This window comes from Artemia franciscana, chromosome 11, assembly GCF_032884065.1.
Source record: "Artemia franciscana chromosome 11, ASM3288406v1, whole genome shotgun sequence".
In the NCBI taxonomy this organism is placed as follows: Eukaryota; Metazoa; Arthropoda; class Branchiopoda; order Anostraca; family Artemiidae; genus Artemia; species Artemia franciscana.
Window position 1 is genome coordinate 47,730,070 of NC_088873.1, and position 18,191 is coordinate 47,748,260.

General features: G+C 35.4%; 1 protein-coding gene across 1 annotated transcript in view; it reads right to left on the bottom strand.

Moving 5' to 3' along the window:
- Nucleotides 1-18,191, bottom strand: part of LOC136033311 (tyrosine-protein kinase Dnt-like) — a 174,773-nt gene that overhangs the window by 83,351 nt on the left and 73,231 nt on the right. The window contains exon 3 of the mRNA XM_065714085.1: nucleotides 4,841-5,081. Within this exon, the coding sequence (XP_065570157.1) occupies nucleotides 4,841-5,081 (241 nt within the window). The remainder of the gene's footprint in view (nucleotides 1-4,840; nucleotides 5,082-18,191) is intronic.

Here is an 18,191-nt window from a genome sequence, read left to right on the forward strand (position 1 = left end):
AAAAACAGAGTTTTGATCGCTTGTTTTCAAATATATGAAGTTCATTAGATTTATTGTTACCCATCAAAAGTTACGAGCCTTAAGAAAATTGCCAAATTTTCGAAAATAAGGAGGGGGAACAACACCCAACGGTCAAGTGATAAGTGATCTTGATGAAAATCAGAGCTTCAAATTTAGTATATAAGAGAACCCTGCTGTAGAGGCTTCAATTTCCTATATATGTATATATATATATATATTCAAAAAAGTGTTTTCAACTGAAATTCAGGAGGAACATCAAAACTTAAACAGAACAGAAATTATTCCTCATATGAGGGGATTGACACCCCCCCCCCCGCAATACTTCGATCTTCACGCTAAAGCTTTATAGTATTTTTAAAGAAAACTTCTAATTCTAATTAAACGTCCCTTGTGTTTCAGGAATCATTCTTAAAAGGTTGGAACCAACAGTAAAACCTTAGACTTAAAGAGCAAGATATCGAAGAGGGGGGCAATCCCGTCATATATGGAATAACCTTTGTTCGTTTTGAGCTTTAATGTTGCTCCTTACTATCAGTTGAAAAAATATATTGTTTTTATTGAATTTCTAATTGTTTTTCCAATAACGCCAGTAAATCTGGATCCCCCTCCATGTTAAATTCTCTCTCCTTACGGGAGACTCTAATTTCCAATAGTTTCTCCAATCAATTCGGAAATACGCCTTCTGTGGAAAAATGTCTCCTGGAAATCCCCCTCCCCCAATGGGAAGTTGCTGCTGTTAAAAATTCCCCTTGGAAAATTTTTCGTGCTAAAAATTCTCCCATGGAGTATTCATTCCGTGGACTCCCCCCCCCCATCAATGAAACATTCCCCAGAGAATCCTGGACCCCGCTGAAAATTTCCTCCATACTATTCACCCGGAACATCTTCAAATGCCAATTTGGGTTGACAAAAAGAAAGTAAGACAAATAAAAATAATTTTGTATAGGAATTCTGTCCAATCCCCCATGAAAAATTTCACCTGGAAAGTTAATCCTCGGAATCCCCCTCAGAAAAATATACTCCCTATGGAAACCCTTCTCCAGAAGATAATTCTCCCCTCCCCCTCCCCCCAAAACAATGTCTGTGTACTCCAATAACAAATACTGTACGGGTAAATTTCATAAACAATATCATTAACAATGGACAAATTACTGACCTTTCCCCAGAGGCCGGGGGGGGCATGTTATCCCCAAAGACATAGTTATTGGGTATTTCGTATATCCTGAAAAAAATGGCTATCTGAAAATCTTGATTTGACGACATTGGGGAAAGGGGACGTGGGAGGGTGATAGGAACTCTCCAATCTTCTTAGTCACTTAAAGAGGGCTCTTTTTAATTTCCACTTTTATCTTTTAATTTATGTTCAAACGTGCACTCTCCCGGTCTTCTAGGACGATTGGTTCAATACGATCACCCTTGGAAAAAAACAACAAAATTTCATATTTTTGCTGAAGGGAGCTTAAAACCTCTACAGCAGGGTTCGCTCATACACTGAATCTCACGGTGCAATTTTCATTAAAATTCTTTGATCTTTTGGGGATGTTTCCCCCCTTTCTCGAAAATAGGACAATTTTTCACAGGGTTGTTGCTTTCAATGGGTAACACTAAACCTAATGAATTTTACACATTTGGCTACCACAAACTGTTTGAAAATGTGGAATTTTGCATTTTTATTTTTCCAGAGGTAAGATCACGGATGTGTCTTTATTTGTATTTTTGTTTTTTCCCACGGGTGATCGCATCGAACCAGTGACCCTAGAAGATGGAGAGAGGGCTCATTCGACCAGAAACAAAAGTTCTAGGGCCTCTTTTAAGGAACCAATATAAGATTAGAGGGCAACTAGCCAGCAAATGAGACCACTAGTTTGTAATTATTTTCGACCATTCTGTATTTTTGCAAGTCACAAGAAGTAGGCTTCCAGTTCAGCTTCAAGTTCAGCTTCAACTGAAAACATACAAGTGGTATCTGGAGATGTTTCATAAAACTGAACCGGAATATTCATTACAGTGGGGTGACTTAAATACGAAAAAGGTTATAACTAGAAACCCTTCTTAGCTTAACTCGAAGGCCGAATGTATATTTCAGGTCAAATTCACAACACGCATCTGTGACAAATGTAAATGTATAAATATAACCTCACTCAAAAGTGAATAAGCTCCTGGGTGAATAGGACAAGGATGGCCAAAGTACCGATGGCCCAGCTACCTTAAAACCACTAAATCCTAATAAAAAAATATTTCTATCAATAAAGAATCTCCTCCTAGAAAAAGAGGTGTCTATTGATAGCCTTGCTACGACAGCTACATATGAGTTTACCAAGAGAGATCCGAAAATATTTGCATGAAAGCTTAGATTTTTAGACTAAGAAAGGATTTTGAGATTATTTATACCTTAAGATTCTTTAGAGCGTTCGCCAGCCTTTCCCGTAATTTCTGAAGAAAATTGAGCCATTAACTTGAGTGAGAATCAGTTTCTTATGAAAGGTGAGGGGTAAACTTGGCGACTCTCTTGAATAGCATATACCATTATTTAAAGAATCACAGAAGTCACGAAGTGTAAATGGGGTTCTCTTGCCCCACTCCCCTAACAGTGTGGACCCTTGTATTGGAGTGGCACAAGACGCTATCAGAAGCATTTTACAAAAAAAAGGTACTTGTCGTTTAAAATGTTACCGTGAATGTTCGAAATCAAACAGTTCGTGGTAACGAACTGCAGAAAGGAGCGACCCGGCTCAATAGCAAACGAAAGTTTAAAAAATGGAATTTTGATACTAATAGGTACTTCAATAGAATCGAGTTTTTATGCTGAATTTAAATATATAAGTTTCATCAAATTTAGTCTTACGCATCAAAAGATAAGAGCCTGAAAAAATGTGCCTTATTTTGGAAAATAGTGGGATACATCCCCTAAAAGTCACAATACCTTAACGAAAATCACATTATCGCATTCAGCGTATCAGAGAACCCCACTGTAGACGTTTCAAGCTCCTATTTACAAAAACGAGGAACTATATTTTCTGCCAGAAGACCGATCACGGGTGCGTTTTATTTTTTTTTTTTTTTGTTGGTATTCACCCAGTGGTCCTAAAATGTCCCAAGAGGGTTCATTCTAACGGAAAGTTCTAGTGGCCTTTTTAAGTGACCAAAAAAACTGGAGGGAGACGCTCATTTTTTCCCAATTTCAACGGACCAAAATTTTAAGATAGCCATTTTGTTCAGCACAGTTGAAACACATAATAACTATGTCTTTGGGGACGACATACTCTCCCACATTCCCCGGAGGAGGGGCTGCAAGTTACAAACTTTGAAGAGTGTTTACATACGGTAATGGTTATTGGGAAGTGTACAGACGTTTCCAGGAGGGATTTTTTTGGTTGGAGGGTTTAAAGGAGGGAGCTAAGTGGAAGGATCTTTCCATGGAGGAATTTTTTATGGGGGAATAGAAATTCCATGAAGGAGGTGCAGGATTTTCTAGCACTATTTAAAAAAATGAAAAAATAAACATGAAAAACTTTTTTCAACTGAAAGTAAGGAGCAGCATTAAAGCTTTAAATGAACAGAAATGTTCACACATATGAGGGGCTCATCTCCTCCTAAATACCTCGCTCTTTACGCTAAAGTACTTATAGTAATTTCAAATATTTATTCTACGGTCTTTGTGATTCTGGGGTCATTCTTAAAGAATTGGGCGAAACTTAAGCTTTCGTGTAAAGAGTGAGGTGTTAAAAAAAAAATTATATGCGAATTTTGTTTTAGTTATTCATCTATGGTGAGCCAAAATCAAAAGATGCATTAATAAAACGTTCAGAAATTAAATAAAAAAAAGTTTTTTTTTAAATGCAAGTAAGGAGCGACATTAACACTTAAAACGAATAGAAATTATTCCGTATATGAAAGGGGTTGTCCCCTCCTCAACATCCCATTCTTTACGCTATGGTTTGGCTCTTTGTTGCAGCTCTACTTTATAAAACAATAATAAACTTTAGCTTAAAGAGCGGGATTTTTAGGAGGGGACAGCCCCTTTCATATATGGAATAATTTCTGTTCGTTTTAAGTTTTAATGTCGCTCCTTACTTGCAGTTAAAAAAAAACTTTTTTTATTTAATCTAGTTAATGACGACATCGACTGGTGACTGTCCGAAATTCATTTTTCTCTGCTTCGATTCAATTAGCATTGCGAGTCAGCTTTTTCAGTCTTACGCAAGCTATGATAGTAAAAGTTAAAGTTAGGTTAGGATATGTTAGTTAAGTAAGATTAGGTTAGGTTTTATTAGATTAGGTTAAATTTGGTTCTAAATATCAGAAGTGGGTTCAAAACCTAACTCAAGCTAACCTAGACCAATCTAACCTCATCTAATCTAATCTATTGTTCATCATCAAACCTTGTATTAGATAGAAAAATTTGACTGGCTGACTAACTTTAAGGAGAAAAAAAGGTATGTCGGAGATTCACCGGTGAATGTCGACATTAATCAATTTGCGGACATTCACGGTAACATAAATAAATTCAAGAATTACGCTTAGGTTACATCTCAGAAAACCGGTAGCTACAAAAACCAGTGAAGGATGCAACAATGCATAGGACTCTATAGGACTCTCATATTTCTATAGACTTGTATAATTTGGGCGTGGGGTGGAGGTAGGGGTCGGGTTAGGTTACATTAGGTTAGGTTGGGTTAGGTTTCCATAATTTTGTTTCTAAAGTAATAAATTATCATTACGTTTTTTTTTTCATTAGGATTAAGCTAACTTCACTTTTTGGGTGTGTTTTCAATAACCGAAAAGTACCAAAAAATCTGCACTGAAAATTTGTACATACCTTTACAAATTTTTTTCCTCTTAAAGATGAGTTGCTTTACTTCCCGCCCCTTTCCTCTTCCAGTTGTAAAGTTGAAGTATATTTCTAAATCAACTTCCGCAATAAGATGACCAGTGCAAATTAAAGACAACCGGAATATTTCTGGAAGCTTAGAAGGAATTTTTCCAGTCCTGCTAATATTAAGAGAAGGCTCCAAAATTGCAGTTGGATTTGTATAGTTAAAACCAATACTGTAGGACACCTGCAAAAAAGAAAGCAGGAATTACGAGCTAATTTGTAGGCAGGGTCGTATCCAGGATTTTTTTTTTTTGGGGGGGGGAGGTATAAAACGATTTTTTTCGGGGGGGATGTAAATAAAAAAGCATCAGAAATGTGTTTACATTCATTTTTGTTACGTTTTTACGAGTCGGACAAACATTACGAGGGGGTTGGGTTCAAACCCCCTAACCTCCCTCCGTAAATACAGCCTTGTTTGTAGAAGTTGATTGTAGATTTGCAGCAAATTAGCTCAGGCTCAACGATCCTGGACAAGTGACAAAGTGGTCAGTTTACCATTGAGACCCCATTTCCAAAGGAATTACCTAGTGTAGTCCTTCCTACCACTCTTTTGCAATTTTAGGCACAAAAAATGGCAACAAAAGACATCAAGAAGTTTTAAAATTTGAAAACGAAAAAATTACAACTAGAAACTAGCTATTGAGTCAATGAGTACGATACTCCTATTCAAGAAAAAAAAAAGGTTTATATTTCTTGATTATGCATGATATATCCCAACTGAGAAGTAAAAATTATGCCAACTATATCTGCAAACAAGGGGTTCTTTTCCCCTTCCTTCCATTCAGGTTAAATGTAAGTGTTCCAAAGAAAAACTAGTAATACATATCGCAAGTTATGCAAAATCATGTTGGCCAAACATAATTAGAAAGCATTTGCCATGAGAAGGCATTGTTCCCCCTTGTCCCATGGGATATCATCTAATCCATTTTCATTCCAGCTTACTGTGATATTCTATTCTTCCCTTGAAAAATCAGACATAACAATGGTAGAGAACAAATAGCAAAAGAAAAAACGAAGATAATGATGTTCCATTAGATATAGGTGTTGAGGGGGTCTTGTTAGGTGTTCCCTTTAATCCCAACAACTAGTGAAATTGAGACCAGTGACGCACTCAGACAATAATAATGGGGGAATGACCGGGGGCTCTTGGGCCAACCAACGGAAAACTTTAAACATTCCATAGAAAAAAAACGGTACTTTACGGCATTACTTAAAGTTTATTTAAGCTCTTTGAATGCAAGTCTTGAGTAGGGACTAAGGAATGAATAATAAACCAAGCAGATTAAATAACATTTAAAAAAAGAATGTATTTTTTTCCTGAGGGGAACCGACATCGCCTTTGTCCCCACCCATGGGTGCAAACCTGATTGGGACTATTTGATAATGTTTGGTTGAAAATAATTTTTGAAAATTGGTTTAATAGATGTGCCTTCTCGGATTCGGTCTTCCAGTGATGATTTATGTAAAAAGACTATCAACTTTATTCATGTTTACGACACTCTGCAGCCTTTTTTCCATATTGATACTGGTTAATTAGTCCATGTTGTCTTTTGTTAGTTTGAATTTTTTTTTCTTTGCTATTTATCGTTTTGTTTTTGTTTATTTATAATACTCCATACTTTGTGTTGTTTATACTTTTACAGGTAATAAAGTTCATTCATTCATTCATTCATTCATACTAAATAAAGCCCTTAACCTTTTTACGTAGCTCGACTCGATTTTGGCCTTAATATCTTTTATAGGTTTTTTTTTTTTTTTTATTTGTTTATCCTTTCTTCAACAGTTTGTGTAACTGAAGTTAACAGACTTTCAAAGTTATAGTCAACAGACTGTAACTGAAGAACGATCAGTGTCAATAATATCAGAAACTCTTAATGAAAGGGATTTTCGATAACAATACTGGTATCGTATACCAAGAGGACCGTATATCGTATATCATAATACTGTATGTATATCAATAGGACCTTTACTTCATGATGACTCCAAATATATGAAATCACGTTTGAAATTGCTCGTCATGTTACCAGCATACAAAAATTACTTAAGGCTAATGGTCTTAATTTGTGTCCAATGCTATTTCTCCTATGATAGAAAATCATGAATAACTTCTGCGATTTTGGTGATTTTGAACTGATTTTTTTTTTGATGACTCTCGAGTTAAAAAGGAAAAAAATGTTGGTTTCACTTTTTCTGTATATGCTTTACCTATCGTGCAAAAAAAAGAAATCAAGTTATTTTAGTTTGGTGAATAAAAATTTAGTGGATGGGAAATGACAGTAGATTTTTTTTTTAGTTCATCCTGCCAGTATTTAAAAAAAAATGTTGGTTGCAGAATTGTTATATTTTTATTTTTAACGGTGCAAAAAATTATTTTTAATTTTCAACATTTTTCTTGCTAGAAGGTATGAAGTTGGCTCCAGAGGGTAGAATTTTGGATCATATGTAGATTTTATAATCTACAACCATTACAGAAAATTTCTGATGTCTATCATAAATAGTTTGAAAGCAAAATCAGAAAAATACAATTTCAAAATGTGCTTACTTTTTACTTATTTTACCCCTGTTTCCGGCTTAATAGCGTTGTTCATCAGCCAATAGAAAAAAAGGCGGGATTCTTATCCAATTTTAGGCATTACGCCTCCAAGGCATTGTGTCTCTGATTAGTTGACTTGTCAACTGAAGTCAATAAGACATTTGAGATATGAGGAAGAAAATTATCAACAAAAGGTGGCTGAATTTAAAATACCGGTAAGTAAAAATTACATATACAAGTTTCATTCCCTCTTGTCCATTAAATAAAAAAAAACAAGTTTTTTTTAACTGCATGTAAGGAGCGACATTAAAACGAACAAAAATTATTCCGTTTATGAAAGGGGGTAGTCCCTCAATGTCCCGCTCTCTACGCTAAAGTTTGACTCTTTCTCACAACTATACTTTTTAAAACAATAAGAAACTTTAGCGTAAAGAGCGAGGCGTTGAGGAGGGGACTACCCCTTTCATATACGGAATAATTTCTGTTCGTTTTAAGTTTTAATGACGCTCCTTACTTGAAGTTAAAAAAAACTGTTTTTTTTATGTAATTTCTGAACGTTTTTAAATTAATGCATGTTTTGATTTGGCTAACCGCACAACGAAATTTGCATATCTTTTTTTGTCTAAATGGCTTTCTCATATTTTCGTTCTGACGATTTTGAAGAAAATGGGGTGGGGGAGGAGGTCTAGTTGCCCTCCAATTTTTGGTAACTTATAAAAGCACCTAGAACTTTGTATATTTGTATTACATATATGAGGGGGTTTGCCCTTTCGTCAATACCTCGCTCTTTACACTAAAGCTTAAATTTTCTCCCGGTTCTTTAAGAATGACCCTAGAATCACCAAGTCCGTAGAATATATAGTTGAAATTACTTTAACGGAAAGAGCGAGGTATTTAGGAGGAGATGAACCCCTCATATGCGTAATAATTTCTGTTCGTTTTATGTTTTAATGCTGCTCCTTACTTTCAGTTGAAAAACTTCTTCATTATTATTTTTTCAGTGTTTTTTTTAATAATGCTAGAAAATCCTATGCCCCTTCATTGAATTTCTTTTCCCCCGTGACAAATTCCTCTAAGTAAAGATCCTTCAACGTAGCTCCCTCCCCTCTACCCCCCCCCCCTCAGCCAAAACCCCTCAACCGTTGACTTTTAATTAAAAGGAATAGTTGTGGGAAAAGTCAAGTCATGGCCAATTGTAGAAAAAGCCAAGACAGATTGTCCAATTAAGTGGGCATCAGGTCAAGGTAAACACTGATCAAAGTTTATAACTTGTAGCCCCTCCCCCGGGAACTATGGGGGAGTAAGTCGTCCCCAAAGACATCTTATTATGTTTTTTGACTATGCTTAAGAAAATGGCTATCTCAAAATTTTGATCTGTTGACTTTGAGAAAAAAAATGAAAGTGGGAGGGGGCCTAGGTGCCCTCCAATTTTTGGTCGCTTAAAAAGGGCACTGGAACTTTTCATTTTCATTAAAATGAGCCCTCTTGCGACACCCTAGGACCAATGGGTCGATACAATCACCCCTGGGAAAAAGAAAACAAAAAACAAATAAACACGCACCCTTGATCAGTCTTCTGGCAAAACAATTCTATGACTTTTAGGGCGTGTTTCCCCCTTTTTTCCAAAATAAGACAAATTTTCTCAGGCTCTTATCTTTTGATGGGTAGGACTAAATTTAATTAAAATCCGATTCTTTTGACGTATTTATTAGTATCAAAATTTCGTTTTTTAGACTTTCGTTTACTATTGAGCCGGGTCGCTGTTTTGTTTTTCTATGGTTCTTTTCATTTTTTTTAGAAAGGTGCTGCTTGGAGAACAAGATAAAGATAATTTGTCAAATGGATCGAAAATTTCAGAAGAATTTTCAGCAAATCCTCTCATAGACGATTCAAATAAATTGGGAAACGGTAGTGGTTCTTACGGTGTTGATTGCCCCGATACGAATACTGAGATAGACTTATCTGGAATTCCAGATGGAAACTGCATTGTGAATCTAAGGTATTTCCTTGCTGAAGTAATTTCAGCATTCAGACACAAAATCAGTTGCGATCACGGAAAATTGATTATAAAGCAATTAGAAAAGAAAGGCCTGAAAACTGAACTGAAAGTTAAGTGTAATAAGTGTAACTGGGAAAAGAGGATTAAAGGTGAACCAGAATGTCCAGCAACAAGCGTAAAAGAATATCTTTCAAGTTTTACGGACCAGACACAGGTTGCTTTTTCCGAAAAAAAATCAAGTCTTAAAGGCTGCTTGAATTCGAAGGCTGTTTGGGGAGCCATGGGTAGTGGAGGAGGGTATTCTACACTGTGTGAATTCTTCGGGGTGCTTGGAGTGAAACCAATGTCACGAATAGTTTATTCCCGTATTGAAAGGCAGCTTGGTAATGCTTGGATGAATAGTTTATCGGAAATTTTGCTAGAAAATGGACGAGAGGCCTTAAAATCAGCCATTCATGATGATAGGTATAAGGAGGACTCATACTGGACAAAAGTGATATGTGATGGAGGCTGGAATAAGCGTAGCAAAGGACACGATTATTCGGCCAAAGGATGTGTTGCAGTTATCATAGATGCATTTACGAAAAAACTGTTATATGTTGGCATAAAAAATAAATACTGTTATATATGTTTTTCTTCTGCAAACGCCAAAGTAATTCCCAAAGATCATTTCTGCTTTCTGAATTATAACGGAAATTCAAGGAGCATGGAAACAGATATTCTAGTTGAAGGCTTTCGTTCCAGTGAGGAGATGCACGGATTACAGTTTTTAGAGTTTATCGGTGACGGTGATTCCAGTGTTTTTTATAAGCTAAAACAAAGTGTTTCCTACGGTTCCAACATACGGAAACATGAATGTGCAAATCACGTCACAAAAAACTATACAGCCCATCTATATAATTTGTGCAAAAATAAAAAAGGTTTGTACACAAAATGTCTTCCCCGAGGAATTATCCAGCAACTGACAAAAAATTTAAGGGGTGCGATAAAAATAAATTCTGAAAATAATGGAACAGCAGAAGAATTGAAAATCTTGTTAAAAAGAGGTCCGTACCATGTTTTCGGAAACCACACAAAATGTGATTCTGGATGTCCTAAGATTGCTGAATTGACCGTGAATAGTAAAATAGAAGATCGGTGGAATAATTTTCCCCTGCACGTGTTTGAAGATGTTATGACAGAGGTCGATATTGTGTGTCGAAAAGCAGAGCAGCTTCGAAATGACGCAACTACAAACTTAGCTGAAAGCTACATGTCAGTTATTGCTAAATTCATCGGAGGAAAGCAAATAAGCCGGTCTAAACGAGGTTCATATCATGCAAGAGTTCATGGAGCAAGTCTTGCTTATAATTCAGGTCCAAAATGGCATCAATTAGCTTGGAAAAATATTTTTGGGCTTAGTCCTTCTAGCGTAACAAAAAAATATTGTAATAAAACGGCTAAACTCCGTGTAATATCTAAACGTAATTTGACCAGTTATTATAGTGCTCTTGGAGGAAAACACGTTGCTAAGTTAAAAAATAGAAACTATAACTTTGGTAATCGTGACTATGGACCAAATTGCAATAAGCCAGACATGACTTCTGATGAAATGAATTTGGCCATACAAAAATATACTGACGAGAATTTAAAATTGGATTTTGCCAGTATAAGCTGTTTGTTCAACAGTACCAAGGGCCAATCCAAAAATGACACTTGGGTTGAAGAAAGATCTAAGAGAATAACTAGTAGTTACTTCCACAGAATTGCAACCAGAAAAAACAGCACCAGAGTTGCCCCAATTGTTAAGCAAATTCGAAACTTGGGACCTAGATTCTGCTCTGCCCTAATGAAAAAGGGCTTAGATTTAGAAGTAGTGGCACTAGAAGCATATGAAAACAAATTCAACTTAAAAGTCGTAAAGGGAGATCAAATAGGACTCAGTGTGCATCCACAGTATCAGTATCTTGCTGCATCTGTAGATGGGCTGCTCCCTAATGGCACACCTATAGAGATAAAAACGGTGCATAATATACCAGAGTTCAAAACCATTTATGATGTGGCCCAGTCAAAAAATTTAGTTAAAGCATTTTTTCTTGAATTATCCAGTGAAGGTCTTCAGCTAAAAAAAATCACAGGTATTTCGCCCAGATACAAGGCCAACTCGAGATACTGGATAAAATGGTATGCCACTTAATAGTTTATAACTCTATTGAGGATTGGGAAATAATTACAGTTCACCGATCGAAAGACTACTGGGAAAAAATATTTCCGAAGCTTGAAGCCTTCTGGAATGAATCCTTACTTCCTGAAATTTTAGACTCAAGGGTTGCAAGGAATATGGAAATCAGAGAACCTGTGTCTGTAAAATGTACAACAGCCCACCAACCGAAGGACTCAAGCTTGTCTCAAGAAATAAAAAGAGGAAAAAAAAGAAGGTTGAGTCGAGTTGAAGTGAACAGCAAGAAAAAAAACGCACAGAAGGGATCGGGGGAGAACAGTGAATTTACCAGGAACTCAATGCATGAAAACAGTGATTTTGAAGAAATAATTTGGTCTGATTTGGAATAGATAAATCTTCGTGTTTGATAAAAAAAAATGTGTTAAAAAATATTGGCAAGGAAAATTATTTTTTCCTCCATAAATTTCTGTCTCATTCTTCGTCAATGTCCAAAAATAATGAAGTTTCTTATCTGGTCTGAAGTATATTAAATACATTTAATACAAACAATTTTAGTTTTTTTCTTATAAATTTCTTGTATGTTACTTGGGCTTAGTATTTGTGATTTTTATAGTTTTTCCTACAATTATTACGTTTTCTGTACAATTCGTTCATTTTTGGTATTTAATTAAAGCGTCTTTAAGTTTCTTTCCGAAATCTTGTGCATCTCGCCCTAACACAAAATAACGTTAATGCCCTAATCTTATTACAAGGAAAATAGCTTTCATCTTATTAATTCCAAAATACTGACAAAAAAAAAACACTATAAAAATCAAGGTGACTGGAAAGATATTGAAAATGAACTGAATGTGTAATGTATAATTATTTAGTGTTTAATATACTAATTACAGGAAACATCAACAATTAAGGTTTACAGATTCTATTTAGCGACAATTTTTTATTTTGGTTTACGGTTAGAACGGAACTCTAGTCGAACTCCTATGGGCAGTAATTTGTGTCCTTTTTGGTTTAACTTTAGCACTCATTTTAATTTTTAATCGTTTAGGATTTAATTATTTGTATATAGCAGTACCCATTTCTTTTATGTTTGGTATAATTATTTATTTTTATTTCTCTTCATTTTTAGTCAATTATGCATAGACAGTAATGTTTGACCGTTTCACATTTAGATCATTGAAGGATTTTATTTTCTGTCCGTCTGTTTCAAATGGCTCTTTAATTTTCAATTACTTAACTCACTAGCCTAATTGTATAATGTACATTCCCAGATTGCTATGAAATCACGATCTTGTATCAGACTTAGCAGACATCTGCCATGCTTGGGATACTTATGTCATGCTTGGCACAGATCATTCACTCTTAGTATTGTTCTCACAGTTCCGCTATGCTTGGCACACTTCTGCTATGCTTGGTACTAGCCACCTGAGGTATATGATTTCTGAGAGTGAAAAACCTCTCAAACATTCATCCTTTTTCTTTGGGTAGTTTACTTTTGCATGTGCGGACTGTTTGTTTTCGTTGTTGTATTTTAATGGGGGCAGATACGATGGACAAGGGTTTTTAAATTCCTTTTGGGAAATCCCAAACTTTTTACTGTTATCGCTTTTCTTCTATTTCAATAAAAATTCTTTTTTATGTGCTTTAACCCGTATGCGCCTGAGAGGCTATATTTCTTCCAAAATAAGTTCATTAGTACGGGTATGCATTGAGTTTTTCGTTTTACACAAACTTTTCCTCTTGTTATCTTCCCAATAAATTAGTTTTATTTCCATCAATTCTGTTTATGTGCTACTTTTTCATAGTAAATTTATGATGGAATGGCGGATTAGTCTTCTTAGTTATTTAGCAGGATGAGATTGAGGAGCACAAAAACACAAACGTACGCAAACACAGGAACAAGTCTACACACACACATCAAATTACCAATTACGCACTTATTGTTTGATGCAAGCTGTGCTAGAGTTTTGTTCGCAGGAATTCTTCAATTCAATTCAATCATATATATTTAAATAAAAACACATAATTACATGTACATAATCTGCCAGGAAAGCACAAAAGTGCTTGACTAGGGCAGAAACTTGACTAAAGAATAATTAAACAATCAACTAACAGAAACAACGAATCAACTGGATTTATCAAAAAAGAAAAAAAAGAGAAAAAAGGGGAGTGACGAAGAGAAAGAAAAGAAAAAAAAGAAAATAAAAGAAAAGATCGAAAAGAGGAGGACCGCATGATATTCAAATCTAAACAGTATTTCTGGAACGACCCTTCACTGCTCGCTTGAAGGTAGTAAGGTTATTTGAGTTCCGGATTTCCAAGGGGATTGAATTCCAGATAGCTGGTGCATATCCGTAGAAAGTCCTTTGCGAAAGCCAAGTTGGGTATCGCACAGCAGATTCTACTCCTGGAGGTAATCATACATTCTTTCATGGACTACTTTCTCATAAATCTTCGAAAAAAAGGTAAAATAGAAATGGATCGGTAATTACTCGGTTCATTTTTTGACTTCCCTTTGTGAAGGGGTAGCACTCAGGCTAATTTAAGTCTTTCTGGAAAAGTTCCCTCTTCAAGTGATAAATTAATCAGATGAGTCAAAATAGAAATAACAATTGTTTTTGTTGCTTTAACGATACTTCATCTACTCCACAGGATTGTTATTTCATACACATAATTATTTCATTTATTTCATTTTCATCACAATTTGTAAAAAGGAATTCAGAAGTAACATGACGAGGTTTAAGTTTGGGGACTGGTGGACTTCGAGAACTGAAGATTAAAAGAAAATAGCCAGGTGGGTGTTTCACCCACCTGGCTAACTGCTTGCAATTCTCAATACCCAAGGGTTCTCCCAATAGCCAAACAATTTTCATTTCCAAACGGACTCGGTTGAGGTTGAGGTTTGGGAGAGTTCACGCTTTACATTTCAAAACAGACACCCATCTCGAAAATAAAAGATTTGTCTACTTTTCGTACAAGTTCTACCATTTGCATTCAATGCACATCGAATCAAAATCTCTGAGCGAAAAAATATAGGATTACCCTTTAAATTGATGTGCAAAAGAAAACACTATTTTTAGCTCAGCAGTGGGTATATTTTCTTTTACATAACCTGTTCATTTAAATTAATCTCCGTAGAATCTAACGTGCTTTTGCTAAACAAACATCTTTTGTTTTTTTCTCCCACTTGTTTATGTTTTTGTCAAGTCTCATAAACGAGTTTGCTATCGAATAGATACTAGCAGTGGCGTTATTAAGATTCTTAGAATCTGTTTCAGAAATTGGGCGGGAACAAAAAAGACCATTAGCCTTAATTTGAGAAACTATGCCCGAAAATGGAGACAGTCTTGATGACAATTGATCAATCAAATTCGGTGTTTCGTGGATCTTATTGACTGGTGTTGCAAGCCACACCTAATTATTAATTTTCAAAAAAAATAAATAAAAATGATTTTTCTAAGAAAAATAAAGAGCATATTGAAACCCAAGTCAAGGAGAAAAATGAACTTTAATAACTGAAACTTCAAAGAGAAATTCAAGTGAATGATTGAAGCAACTCAAAGACTAAAAGCTTCTGCTGTGGTTTAAGGCATCAGCTTTGTGCAGTGACTTATGGCCACAACATCATTTCTGCTTTACTGAAAACGAATCGTACGCCAATTAGTGTACGCCATAAACTTCAACAACAGAAACAGCACAATAAGTAATGATGCAGCAAGGCGAATCAAGATTTTCAAAAATGATTGGTGCTACCTCCACCTCATCTCCCTCTCACACCTAAGCGGCTTGAGCGCCTTTTGTGTTTTGTTGAAAACGAAAATGTTTAATCTACAGGCCTAATGATATCAATTCCTGTAAGTCTTGGTAATCTTCAGTTTTTCAGCATTATAATTATAGAGAAAAAATGTTTAAAATATATTTTCTTTCAAACAGTTCGTGGTAACGAACTGTAGTAAGGAGCGACTCGGCCCATTAGTAACCAAAACTCTAAAAAATGGAATTTGGATACCAATAGCTACATCACAAGAATCGCATTTTAATGCTGATTTTAAATATATAAGTTTCATCAAGTTTAGTCTTACCCATCAAAAGTTACGAGCCTGAGAAAATTTGCCTTATTTTAGAAATTAGGAGGGAAACACCCCCTAAAACACCCCCGAAAATCACACCTTCAGATTCAGCGTATATAAAAGGGGCTGCTTCCTCATCAGCGCCCCGCTCTTTACGCTAGAGTTTTTCACTGTTTTAAAAATCAGAGTTGAGAGAAAGAGGCAAACTTTAGCGTAAAGAGCGGGGCGTTGATGAGGAAGCAGCCCCTTTCATATACGAAGTAATTTTTGTTCGTTTTAAGTTTTAATGTCGCTCCTTGCTTTCAGCTAAAAAAAAAAACTTGTTTTTTTTTATTTAATTTCCAAAAAAGATTGGTGCTACTCCAGCTCCTCTGCCTATCACACCTAAGCGAATTAAGTGCCATTCTTGTTTTGTTGAAAACGAAAATGTTTAATATACAGGCCTAATATCAATTCCTGGAAGTCTTAGTAATTTTCAGTTTTTCAGCATTACAATTATAGAGACAAAATGTTTAAAATATATTTTGTTTTCAGTGAAGCACGATGCTCTTGACTCTGGAAGGATTAGGATAAGGTAATTTATTTTAACAGAATCATTTGTGGTAATTTTTGGTCCTTAAAGTTTGACATGATCATTCGTTTTGCTTTTTGTTTTGTTTTAGCATTCATTTGTTTATCTATAGCAGTATCTATTTTCGTTATGTTTGATATGGATGTTCATTTTAGTTTACATTCGTTTTGGGTTACATTTATTCATTGATGGTAATTTAAATTAGTTTGAATTTCGAAGTGCTAAATGATTTTATTTCCAATGATTTTGGATTTAAATATGGGTCTTAACTTTGCTTTGAAAAACCTCTTTTTGGAAAACGTTTTTCATTATTGTCTCTCATAAGTTAATGCGGGCGTAAAAATCGTGCATTTTCATAGAGAAAAGGGGTTAGAAACCAACCAAGTGTACAATTTTTATGACAGCAATAACATAAAATTCAACTCTCCAACAAAATAACATGTAAAACAGAAGTTTCAAGCTGTGATTAACAAAAATATGAAATACGTATTCTTCTCGAGAAGCATGCGGTGTCTGTTTGTTTGCATTTTCTTTTATTTGGGGGGGTCTAAACGGTGGTCACAGAATATTGAAAGAAGGCTCACTCCAACCATCCCGACTTCCTTTTCAATTAGCAAAAGAGATCAGCCCAGAGCAAAGCGTAATTTCTGTCCTTTTATGTTGCGAAACAACAGTTTTGCCCCAACTATGACGGAGTATTAACAAGAAAATATTCAGGGATGGCAATTTGTCTTCAAATTATCAAACTCCTAATTAAATAGACTTCAAGTTTTAGAGCCCATCCATTTTGGAGTGCAGTGATGACTTTACGGTCAATCCATAGAAATAAACTGTTATTACTGCTACGCACTAACTATAAGAGTGGAAGTCAGTAGAACTTGCCATGCTAGAAGGGGGTGCCCAAGGCATCAGGAAGTACATTTTCTGGCCAAGATTTTCCATCTGCCCACAAAAAGTGCTAAATACGGTAGGAGGATTTTAACCCATAACCGCCAGTCCTTTTGAAGAACGAAACGGGACTAAGTATGTAAGTCTTTTTCAAGTGAAAGCAGGAGAATTTTTCAGGATAAATCTTCTGCAAGAAATTTCACGGAGGGGAGCATCTTACGTTGGAGGAAATTTCCACAGAGAAGTTTCCAAAAGGAGAGGGAATTTTTCATGGGGTGAGCCAAATTTACCAACAATATTTGAAAAACAATCAGAATTTAAATCAAATTAAACAATTCTTTTCAACTTAAAGTTCGGCAGCAATATTAAAACTCAAAACAAACAGAATTTTTCTTGTATATGAAGGGGTTGCCCCCTCCTCAATATTTTGATTGGCTCTAAATTTTGACTATTTGTCCTATTTTTTTTTAAGACTGACTCCTGAAACACAAGGACCGTTTAATAAGAAGTTAATTAGAATAGGAAGCTTTTTGTACGAGTGCTAAAAACTTTAGCGTGAATAGTGTGGTATTGATGAGGAGGGAAACAACCCCTTCATATTCGGAATAATTTCTGTTCGTTTTGAGTTTTACTAATGCTCCTTACTTTCAGTAGAAAAAAACTTATTTTTTTTTTTTATTATTTAAATATGTATAGGAGATTGAAACCTCTGCAGCAGGGTTCTCTGATATGCCGAATCTGAAGCTGTGATTTCCATCAAGATCACTTGACCAGAGTAAGATTTTCATCGATTACTTAGATCGAAAAAAAAATTCATTTTTTCTAAGGGGGGGGAGAATAAGGGAAGATAACATGGCGCAAAGCTCGCTTTTGGTATGGGATTGATTCGGAATTTTCGGAAAAATTCTTGGGTTTTTACTTTTTTAGGGGGAGGGGGGATTTAGCGGCGAAAAAACGAGAAAATTATGTTTTGTACAGTCCTCACAGTAGAGTGCATGATAAAAGTTTTTTTTTTCTTTCATGCCTATCACTCGAGAAGCTCTTTGACCAATCACAAACTTAATGACATACCAAA